Consider the following 10901-nt stretch of genomic DNA (forward strand, 5'->3'; position numbering starts at 1 on the left):
CCCACTGCCCCCTCCCCCAATTCTTCAGCCCCTTTCCTGCTGGTCTCCGAGGACCCCGTCCTATTCCGACCTATCTCGGCCCGCAGCCTCTGCGAAGCCGTCGGTGCCACTCCCTGCCCATGTGGGCCCCTGCGGGCTACCCACGCCTGTACCCCAGCTCCCCGTTCCTCTGGGCTTTCCCCTCGCTGAGGGTGGCTTTCTGAGCCTTCCGCTCCGTGCCCTTCTCTGCGGCCTCTCCTGCCACTCGGGGCCCCCGTTCCCCCTCCCGGCAGCGGGGGGCTGCCCCGGGGGGCTGGCGGAGCTGGGCCGCGGGGGCCCCAGGGCCGGCGGTGCCGGGGTCATCGGGATGATGCGGACGCAGTGTCTGCTGGGGCTGCGCACGTTCGTGGCCTTCGCCGCCAAGCTGTGGAGCTTCTTCATTTACCTTTTGCGGAGGCAGATCCGCACGGTGAGCCTGGGTGGGTGCCGGTGGTGGTGGTGGGGACCTCTGTCAGCGGTGCTCACGGGTTTTCAGAAAGTATCGGGCCTCTGTTTGGGCCTAGGAACGGAGTCCTGGCAGCAGCTTCTCCAGCTAATTCTCTAAGAATTAGGACACCTTTAGCTGGGCGTGGGATGGGATGGGGAGGAGGGAGACCCTTGTATTAGAAACCGAGATCCGGGGACCTAGACGGGAACAGGATTTTGCAACTCTTGGGGTCTAGGGTGGTGGGTGGGGTGCCCTTAAGAAAGCTGGAGTTGTTGCTGAAGAAAGCGAGAGTCGGGGAACACCTGTTTGATGGCAGCAGATCTGTTTGTTGATGTGGGCTTGTGAAAGACCCTCCGTGTGTGTTTGGTCTTATAACAAGGGAGTGACAGGCTTATGTATCTAGGGTGGCGGTGGGTGGGAGGGCATATGTGACGAGAATGGAAACTTGGGAAAAGCCCTGGGTGTGAAGGAGAAATCCCTGCGGTTTGCATTAAGGGAACTCCTCCAAAAAGGCCTTAGAAACTTATTGCATAGTGTGAGTGTGGGTATCTGGATTTATTGAGACCCTGGGACTAAGAAAGATGCTTTTATGTTGGGCTTCTTTAGTTGTGGAAGGGAGCACTTTAAAGTTTGGGTGTCCCTATTAGAAGACGGTGTTTGTCAGTTGACTGAAGGCATGCTTGTTTCTCCTGGAGACCCTAGCATTCACTGTGAGGGATACTGTGGGCAATGGAGACTGTGTGCATGTGCTCTGGGTTTCCTTCACTATGGCTTTTTCCCAATGTCAAAGCTCCTTGGCTAACATCATTTAATGAATGGTCTCTTGTGTTCTCATCGCCACTGGGAAAAATCTTCTGGAGGAGTCTGGGGAAATTCAGTGAGCTGGGGTGCAGAGGTTCTCTAGTCTGTACTCTTTGGCATACCTCAGTAAAATTTGAAAGAATAAGAGGGACTGCTAGGTCAAGGAATTTCCAGAAAGCCCTAGGTGGTAGTGATGGTGGACTTTTTGATTTGGGGGAATGGGTTTGGCCTTGGCTTCAATGTCTTCTTTACTATTTTACTCTTTCCACTTTTTGATTTAGGGTGAGGATTGTTCTGGGTGGTTATGGTTGTAGGTAGGGCTATTTACCTGAGACAAGAGTTAGGATCCAAGAAGAATCTGGGGTCATAGATGCTGAGATGTGTGTGGGGCTAGCTCCTATGATTTTCTTTATATGTTAGCTACCATCCTCTCTGCCTGGGCTAGCTCTGAACATCACATTTTCTCTCCCTAACACATCAGTTTTCTGTTCTGGGTGCAGGGAATAATGCCACAGCCCATCCAGAGGCTAGCTGCTCTTCTCTGCGTGGCACTGACCCTACAGCCCTTTGTCTTCCCTTCCAATCTGGTTTCCACCCCCCACCCCCTTCTGGCAGATGCTTGGAGCATTCCCTACATGCCCAGCATGTGCAACCCGAGATAGCAGGGCAGGACACTCGAGCTGTTGTGGCCCTCATCACAGTCCAGGGAGAAAAGAAGGGCAGATGCTTTGGGATTAGGGGGAGAGGGCCCTTTGGTTTGCAGGGGGGAGCCTGGTTCTAGTAAGACTCAGGGCCTAGGGATGGACTGAAAAGCATTTGTGCCTAAGAAGAAAAGAGCAGAGGAGGGAATTACCAGGGTTTGCATGGAGGAGATCCGAATATTAGAAATAGGAGCCTCTAGAGAAGGCTTGGAGAAACTGGAAGGCTGAGATGGTGATGTCCTTGTCCTTTAACTTCTCACTTACAGCCCTTACTTCACTTTGGCCTTCTCTACACCCTGTCAGTTGGCTTGGCAGGTGGGGCTTTCCAGTGTTCTCTGCCTTGCCCTGGGTACCAGGAAAAGGAGGCTGTTCAGAGGGCTGAGGTTCTTTGCAACTTGTGACTTGGCTCTTAGAGACAGAAATGGACAGGTGGCTGGTTAAAATAGGCCTGGTGGCCCCCAGCCAGAGGAACTTAGCTGACCTGACAACCCCTGGATTGCCTCATCCTCTATTCCCTTTAGGGACCCAAGGACCTCCCCTCTTGACTCCTATTCCTCCTCCACTAAGGAATCTGTTCCCAGCAGGAGGTGATGGGAGTTGTCATGAAGAATTCTTGGGGTGGAGGTGGGAAGGGCTGTGTATTTCTTTGTTCAGTGTAGCAGGATAATTTCATGCTTAAGAGGGCAAGTTCTTATGTGGGACTGCATGTGTACAATCCTGGCTCCACCGCTTCATAGATTCTGATATTAACTGACCACCCCTGCTACAGTGTTCTAGGAATACAGCCATGATGGAGACAAAAATCCATGCTCTCCTGGAGTTTTCATTCTAACTGCGGGGACAAACAACTAAATAAGATAATTTCTAGCTGTGTGGCCTTAGACAAGGGATTTAACCTCTCTAAGCCTCAGTTTCTTTATTCTTAAAGCAGAGATGATATTATTATTGTTAATGTGGTTGTTGTTGTTCTTGTTTTGAGAAATAAATGAAATAATCCTAAATCACTTATAAGGTACCCAACATACAATAAATATTCAACATGTGCTACCTGTTGTTACTAGGGAAGATTTCCTTGTCAAGGGTTCTAATTCTCTCTCTTGTTCTTAGGTAATTCAGTACCAAACTGTTCGATATGATATCCTTCCCTTATCTCCTGTGTCCCGGAATCGGCTAGGTATGTGTGCTGGCTGAGAAGACTCCTTTAATGTGAGGTAGGGTTCAAGATCTGGGCTGGAGGTTGGTTGATGTTATCCCTTCCTGTTGTGGTTCAGGCCAGGTGAAAAGGAAGATCCTGGTGCTGGATCTGGATGAGACACTTATTCACTCCCATCACGATGGGGTCCTGAGGCCCACCGTCCGGCCTGGAACACCTCCTGATTTCATCCTCAAGGTGTGTGGGGGTGGGATGGAATGGTGATGGCTGTTATTCGTCTTAGACTGGACTCCCTTTCTCAATCCCAGAATGTGTTATTCCCATCCCCATCCTGTGGCACCAGTGTCAGCATGAAGGAGGGAAGCAGGCAGTGGGAGGGTGTCCTTTCGGCCCTGTTCTGGTGCTCAGGACTTCCCCTAGCCCTTCCCTATTCCTCTACAGGTGGTAATAGACAAACATCCTGTCCGGTTTTTTGTACATAAGAGGCCCCATGTGGATTTCTTCTTAGAAGTGGTGAGTTTGCGAAAGCCAAAGGGAGCTCTGTTATAAAGGAATGGTTTTAGGGTTCTGGGAATTTAGAGGACTTGGAAGAAGTAAGGGGTGAGGAGAAATGGGTAAGGGCAATTTTGGAGAGGGGAGGCTGTGGGATGGTTGGAGAATGGCTTTCGCTAGTTTGGGTTCATTTGTTTTGCTGATGTAATTATTTTCTTCCACAGGCTTTCTGCTTTTTTATTCTTGCATCTCTGAATCTTAACGGTGTATGGTGCCTAAGATTCGAGTTTGGGGGCATTCAGAATTTTGTGTCCTCAGAGATAATTCGATATTGCTGAAAGTCCTGAAGGACAAGGCTGCAGTCCTGGTGAATGGGAACTATATATCTAAAGGGATGATCACCTCTTCTGACACCTCCCTTTCCCCTGTTTATTTCAGGTGAGCCAGTGGTACGAGCTGGTAGTGTTCACAGCAAGCATGGAGATTTATGGCTCTGCTGTGGCAGATAAACTGGACAATAGCAGAAGCATTCTCAAGAGGAGATACTATAGACAGGTAAGAGGCTAGAATCCAGGTCTAGGCTAGAATCCAGGTCTAAGAGTGAAGCTTTGGAGGCAGACCACCAGGAAGTGATTTGAGTTTGAAGCAATTGCCCTGAAAGGGGACCTACTAGGCCATGTGTGTATGGGTGGTGGTATAATGCATGTTCCTCTTTGTGGGAATTGGCTACCCATGGCGTTGTTGGGATGGGGGCGAGGACAGTGACAGAGGGCGAGTTTCCTTTTAATGCCCAGCTCACCCTGCCTTCCAGCACTGCACTTTGGAATTGGGCAGCTACATCAAGGACCTCTCTGTGGTCCACAGTGACCTCTCCAGCATTGTGATCCTGGATAACTCCCCAGGGGCTTACAGGAGCCATCCAGGTATGGGGGAAGGTGGTGAGTCTGGCAGAACCAGGAAGTGGTTCTGAGGAGGTATTTTGAATACATGGAGTTGTGATGCCTTGGTTTACTATAGGTCAGGATGCAAGTTGTTTCTCTTTTAAATGTAAATGAGACGTTCCCCCTCCCCCACATGTCCATTTCATAAATCAGGTTTCTCATAGCAGGTGAGACACAATGACAATAAGTTTGACCAGAAGCCTCACACTAGTATGAGATGTGATTGAAATTTAATTTTATTTTGGAGGATAAATCAGGAAGGTTTTTACTTAGGTTATTGAGTTTGGGTGGGTGGTAGTTCTGAGGTATATATTTTAAAGTAATGATCCTTACTCCCAAATAAAAGAAAAAAAACACCCTGTCTCTCTTGAATCCTTTGTTTCTTCTCATGTGCATTTTTCACTCAACTTAGACAATGCCATCCCCATCAAATCCTGGTTCAGTGACCCCAGCGACACCGCCCTTCTCAACCTGCTTCCAATGCTGGATGCCCTCAGGTAAGGGAAGCTAGACACAGATTTCTAAGGAAAGGAGGAGGTGGGGGAGTCCCAAGAGGAAAAAAAAAGTTTGCCCTGTTTTACTTACGTACCTTTCTTCCCTTAAGAATTTAGCATTTGAACCCAGGTCGTCTTAGACTAAAGCTCATCACTTTTAGCCATTGGGTTTTGGGCAAACTGAACATCATATGAAAATGGTGATCATTTCTGCCCCACATCTCCAGTGAGGCTGCCTCACACTAGTGTTGTGGGGATATTAACTATAAGGACTCTACCAATACAAGTTATTGTCATCCCAGGTTCACCGCTGATGTTCGTTCTGTGCTGAGCCGAAACCTTCACCAACATAGGCTCTGGTGACAGCTGCTACCCCTCCACCTGAGTTGGGGTGGGGGGGAAAGGGAGGGTGAGCCCTCAGGATGCCGTCTGATGCCCTGTCCAATGGTGAGGACTGCCTGGGCAGGGTCTGCCCCTCCCTACCCTCTCTGCCCTGGGAGCCCTGCACTCTGTATGGAGTCTGGATGGACACATGGGCCAGACTCTGAAGCAGCCTCACTCTAACTTCGTGTTCAAACTCCTTGGAAACCCCAGACTGAGACATAAGCGGAGGCCTAAGAGAGCCGAAACAGTGTCTGTTGGTGGAGAGACAGGACTGGCCAGAGTGAGAGACATTCGGTAATCCAGGAGGCTCAGAGAGCAGCCAAGCCAGCTTTGTTGTGATTTGATTTTTTAAAAACTCTTGTATAAAACTGATCTAATTCTTCACTCCAAGGGCTGGGCTGTGGGTGGGAAATTGGGATTTGGGCCACTGAATTTTCCCTAAACTTGTCCTCCCCTTACTTTTCCCTCTGTTTTCCCTTTTTCCTAGATTTCCTCAGACCTGTAACCAGCTTTCTTTTTTTTTTTTCTTTTCTTCTCTTTTAAACCATGCATTATAACTTTGAAACCAAAGCTGCCCTAGGTCCTTCTCTGGGGTTTGGGTAAATGAAGGGAGGGGTCTTTGTTCACATATATCCTGTCCCTCAGGCAGAGGGGGGAGACTACTGTTGGTCCTGAGGGGTAGGAGGAAAAGGTGGTGCTGGCTTGTCAGTGATGCAGTAGTGAACATTGACATCAGATGCTTTGGCCGGAAGGGTGTTAGTGACAGGTTCTGCGCCCTGGTGGGGAGCGAAAGTACCGCTATATGTCTGGAGGGAACTTGAGCTCCAGAGCAGGACACAGAAGTATGAAAGGAGAAACTGGAATGCCAGAAAAGGCATATAGCTGGAGAAAGGCCGGGCTGGGGGTACTGACGTAGACAAGCTAGGTGGGCACTGCCCGCAGGTGGCGGGTGCCGGCCCCCCCCCCCCCCCCCCCCCTGGCCAGGCTAGCCTCCCTCCGGGATCCGGCTCCACCTCCCCACACCCTCCATCCCGAAGCCGGGTCTACTTTCTTGTAGCTGCCACGTGATGCTCCGCCCTTCTCCGAGATCACATGATTTCGTTGGTACAAATACTGAAAGTGTTCTTCCGCGCTGACGTAGTCCCTAACCTTTCCGACCTTTGCGTTCTCTCTTGGTCCACTTATTCCTGGAACCTAAACTTTCTGTGCGTCTCTCTAAACATATATTTCGTTTCTGCCCTCCTCTACTTCCGAAGGCCACCTCTTCCACTTGGGTACTACTTTGTTTTGGTGTCAACGGCCGCCTTTAGCGTACCAGCATATTTCTTGAATAGCTATCCCTGTAATTCTCTGCTCTTTTTCCTCCACATTATGTCCGAAAAGAATTTTTGGTGAACTAGTCTCAAATTATGATTACTATCTCCTAGCTTTTTTATCCCCAGCTTCGTGTGGGAAGGTCGGGAAAAAGGGTTTTCAGTTATTTTCGACGGCAGCAAAAGCCAGCCACCTTTGCTACGTCGCCTGCGTAGCCCACAAGTTTATTCCAAAGCGATTACGCTGACGGCGTGGCGCGGGGGTGGGGGTTGGGGATGGTCAGTAGGTGGTGCTAAGCTAGCGGCGTCAGGGCTGCTGCGCTAGTGGCGTAATATAGCAGGCGGGGTGGCCCCTGATGGGCGGGGGCGGGGTTGGTGAATAGGGAAGTGGCGCAAGTCCTGGGATCGCTCCGCTGAATCTGCCCGCGCGTCGCCGCCGTCGCCGCCTCCCCCAGTCCCGGCCCCCCCCTCCCGGGTTCCCTCAGCCCAGCCTTGTCCAGCCCGGTTCCCGGGAGGATGAAGTTCGTATATAAAGAGGAGCATCCGTTCGAGAAGCGCCGCTCTGAGGGCGAGAAGATCCGAAAGAAATACCCGGACCGGGTCCCGGTGAGGACAGTAGCCAGGGCCGAGGGCGCGGGGCGCTGGCGCTGACGCTGACGCCACAGCTTGGGCTTGGGTCCGGAACGGGCAGTTTGGGTATCAAGCCTCCTGCTGTGGCAGGGTTGGGGACGAACCTGAAACTTATCTCTGGGACCCGAGATGAAAGGAGTGGGGTAGCGATGGTAGCTGGGGATGAGGGGGTGTAGATGGGGGAGAGACCTTGAGATTCGTGTGGGAGGCTGTAGGGAGTTTGACAGTCTGAATGTCACATGGTCATTCCCCCGGGTTCTTGAGATTGAAGCTGTAGTCGCCACAGACAAGTCGTCCCCGTCTAATTAAGATAATAATTTATCATGACAGGGACTTGGATGTTTAGGTGAGTTGAGTCATTGGGGTAAGAATCTCAACTCAGGGCTGCACCGCGTGTTCAGAGACAAAGAATTGAGTCTGGGGTAGGTTTGCATGCTAGAAATATTGTTGCTTGAGTTCCTGACAGGTGGAGCTGTGGGGCTCTATACCTACTGTGTACTAATTTTCCCCTTCCCTTAATCAGGTGATAGTAGAGAAGGCTCCCAAAGCTCGGATAGGAGACCTTGACAAGAAGAAATACCTGGTGCCTTCTGATCTCACAGGTGGGAACCTGACCCAATACCCAAGTTTGCTTCCTGTGGGTGTGAGTGCAATCTCTGTGGGAGAAGGCTCCACATAGCAGCTGTTCTTTTGAGGGCATTTGTGCTATCTGTGACTTTATCACACCTTGTATCTTTGGCAGTTGGTCAGTTCTACTTCTTGATCCGGAAGCGAATTCATCTCCGAGCTGAGGATGCCTTGTTTTTCTTTGTCAACAATGTCATTCCACCCACCAGTGCCACGATGGGTCAGCTATACCAGGTATGGTGACTGGGAAGTAGTGGAGGCTTTGGAGAGGAGTTAGAGGAGCTGGAGGGGAAGAAAGTTTTAGGTCAGTAGTTTTTGGACTAGCTGGCTTGCTTAGCTCTCAATTTTATCTTTGGCCTTAAAATTTCTGGATAGTCCTGGTTTGGGGGTTTGGACAGGCAGTGGGAGTAAGGAGAAGGGAGAGAACAGTGAGCTGGAGCAACTGTTCTGATCCTGATCCTCCCCAGCCCCTCCCCAAGACTGAGAGAAGAAGTGAAGATCTTTTTTGCCCAGGACTGCTCCTAAGGATAATCCTGCTACACTGCTAGAGCTTAGAGCAAGTGAGGAAGAGAATCAAGGCACTGGTTTTGGGGGTCTTCAAAAAGAATGGTTTTTGAAGAATGTGTTTGGATGGCAGGTCGTTCAAGTAACTAAAGCTCAGATGTCCGAGCACTATCATTTTTTGTTTTCACTCCAGGAACACCATGAAGAAGACTTCTTCCTATACATTGCGTACAGTGATGAAAGTGTCTATGGTCTGTGAAACTGCTGCCCCTGCAGTGGGGGGTCCCGTTCTACAGAGAAAGAGGTGGCCCCCCTTCCTTGACCACCTCCTCCTTCAGGCTCAAACACCACCTCCCTTCAGGACCTGCTCTTCCTAATGTTTGAGGCTCTTCTCCAGACCCTCTTAACTGGGGGGTTAGTGGGAGGAGATGGCCTCGAGTACCTCTCCTTTCTCCTTTCTTCCCCTTTCTATACCACTTTTCCCACTCTGCTTTAGACTTCTTGATTGTCAGTCTCTGTCACATCCAGTGATTGTCTTGGTTTCTGTTCCCTTTCTAACTGCCCAAGGGGCTCAGAACCCCAACAATCCTTTCCTTTCACTACCTTTTTTTGGGGTAGATGGAAGGGACTGAAATTGTGGGGGGAAGGCAGGAGGCACATCAATAAAGAGGAAACCAAGCTGAACTGGATTTTGCTTTGTATTCTTTTCCTCCCCCTTTTGTTTTTTAGTCATCAGTGGTGGGAAAGAGGTTGGAGGGATAGTAATATATTTCAGTTTATTCTGTTGATGTTAGGCTTTGTGCATAAAAAGGGTGCTTTTGTTGTGATGGATGAGATACCCTGAATTGTTTCTTGAAACTTTAGTTTTATATAGTTTAATATGGGTCCTTATGGAAAAAATAACTTTTTTACTGTGGGTTCCTGTGGAGCAAGTTTGAAAGTACTTGCTTTGGATAAACACATCCAAGTTTATTATAACCTTTTGGATTAAGAAAGAAGTTTTCATGTGTGGAGGCTGGTAAAAGGACTCTGTTCTCAGATGTATATCACCTGGCCTGATTTTGTGCCAGCATATGAAATCCAGTGGAGGGGAATCCAAGGGAGGGAGAAGACTGGGGGGAGGGAGCCATTATCACCAGGAAAACTTCATCTCCCAGCAAGCACTTCTCCGTCTGGCCGGAAGTGGGGCGGTCCCCGGGGGAGAAAGGAGTTGCAGAATGAGGCAGTATGGTGGCCGAGAGTTCTAATGGCTTTCCCTTCTTTCTTAGTGCCGCTCAGCCTACATTTCCCAGGAGCCTGCGCGCGCCTTTCCGCTCTACCCTCTGCTCCTAATCTCCCCGCCACTCCCCGGGGGAGGGGAGCCGGTTAGTGCGCCTGCGCCAGCCCGTGGCTTGCTGGGGACTGAAGTTCCCAAGGTTTATGCAGTCCCCTTTCCGCTGCCCCGGGACGGACTACAAGCCCCTTGATGCATTGCGCATCGGCGCCCGCGTAGGGAGGGGGAGAGGAGATGAGGGAGGGAGAAGAGAAGAGGAGGAGGGAGCAGGCGGCCGGCGGCGCGGGGGGAGGGGGCCCGGTCCGGGAGTGCGGGAGGCAGTGGTAGAGGGAGGTGGCGGCAGCGGCTAGCGGATTCGAGTCACAACCGGGCCGAGGCAGACACCTCTGTGGAACGAGGCAGTAGGAGTACCGAGCACCGGAGGCGGCACCGGGGTCCCGGGTTAGGGGAGGGGGGCGCCGGACCAGGAGGAGGGGAGGGGGCGATGCTGGAAGCCATGGCGGAGCCCAGTCCGGAAGGTGAGCTCTAGACCGGCACGGAACGCTGAGCCGGCGGGGGGCGGGTGAGGAATCAATTGGCAAACTTGGAGGTCGAGCCCCGGAGCCCAGTGAGGGAGCGCGGGGAGGGGGACGGGGGCCTGCCCCTGGTGGTGGGAGAAAGACGAGTTGTGAGACCTTGGAGAAAGAGGAGTGGGAGACTAGGCTGAGGGTAGCTGGAGATCAGACGCTGTGTGTGTGGGGGTGGGGTGGGGGAGTGGGAGCTGGAAACCCGGAGCTTCGGAGATTAGGGGCCGAAAGGGCCTCCGGTAGGCTGGGACCCTGAAGCTAGAAGGCTGGGGGGATCTGGGGGCTGGAGAGTTGTTGAGGAGGGAGGAGGTAGAAGAGGACTGAGTGAGGAGCCGGGTAGTTCGCCGAGGTGGGGGAGTTTGTGGTGGTGGTGCCGGAGCTCCCGGTAGTTGCCGCCGGAGATAGCCTGGTGATTGTTGGAGGGGTGGGCAGATAGTTGTGGGAGAAGAGGGTGTCTGGGTATTGTCTGCAGTAGAGGGACCTGTACCGGGGGGTAGTTGTTGGGAGAGAGCCGGGAAACGAGGAGAGCTGGGTAGTTGTAGGGGCGGTGGGGCGG

At 51.5% G+C, this 10901-nt stretch overlaps 3 protein-coding genes across 4 annotated transcripts in view; all 3 read left to right on the forward strand.

Moving 5' to 3' along the window:
- The first annotated feature begins 3 nt into the window (after positions 1-3).
- On the forward strand, positions 4-6002 carry CTDNEP1 (CTD nuclear envelope phosphatase 1). Its single transcript, XM_019664840.1, has 8 exons — positions 4-448; positions 3076-3142; positions 3240-3358; positions 3563-3634; positions 4052-4168; positions 4425-4536; positions 4967-5051; positions 5351-6002. Exons 1-8 carry the CDS (start codon positions 347-349, stop codon positions 5409-5411), a joined length of 735 nt encoding a protein of 244 aa, XP_019520385.1. The 5' UTR covers positions 4-346; the 3' UTR covers positions 5412-6002.
- A 1142-nt stretch (positions 6003-7144) lies between these two features.
- GABARAP (GABA type A receptor-associated protein) lies at positions 7145-9190 on the forward strand. The gene is made up of 4 exons (XM_019664842.1): positions 7145-7351; positions 7899-7977; positions 8118-8236; positions 8700-9190. The coding sequence occupies exons 1-4, from the start codon at positions 7262-7264 to the stop codon at positions 8763-8765; spliced, it is 354 nt and encodes a 117-aa protein (XP_019520387.1). The 5' UTR covers positions 7145-7261; the 3' UTR covers positions 8766-9190.
- Positions 9191-9737: 547 nt separating this feature from the next.
- PHF23 (PHD finger protein 23) overlaps positions 9738-10901 on the forward strand; it is a 4758-nt gene continuing 3594 nt past the window's right edge. Inside the window, exon 1 of one of the 2 annotated variants that reach the window (XM_019664835.1) lies at positions 9738-9870. In XM_019664835.1, coding sequence (XP_019520380.1) covers positions 9753-9870 — 118 coding nt within the window. In that variant the 5' untranslated portion in view covers positions 9738-9752. Of the gene's footprint in view, positions 9871-10042; positions 10298-10901 lie in introns of those variants that run through there. The other variant, XM_019664836.1, reaches the window with a different exon arrangement.

This window comes from Hipposideros armiger, unplaced genomic scaffold (genome assembly GCF_001890085.2).
Source record: "Hipposideros armiger isolate ML-2016 unplaced genomic scaffold, ASM189008v1 scaffold_431, whole genome shotgun sequence".
Taxonomy (NCBI): Eukaryota; Metazoa; Chordata; class Mammalia; order Chiroptera; family Hipposideridae; genus Hipposideros; species Hipposideros armiger.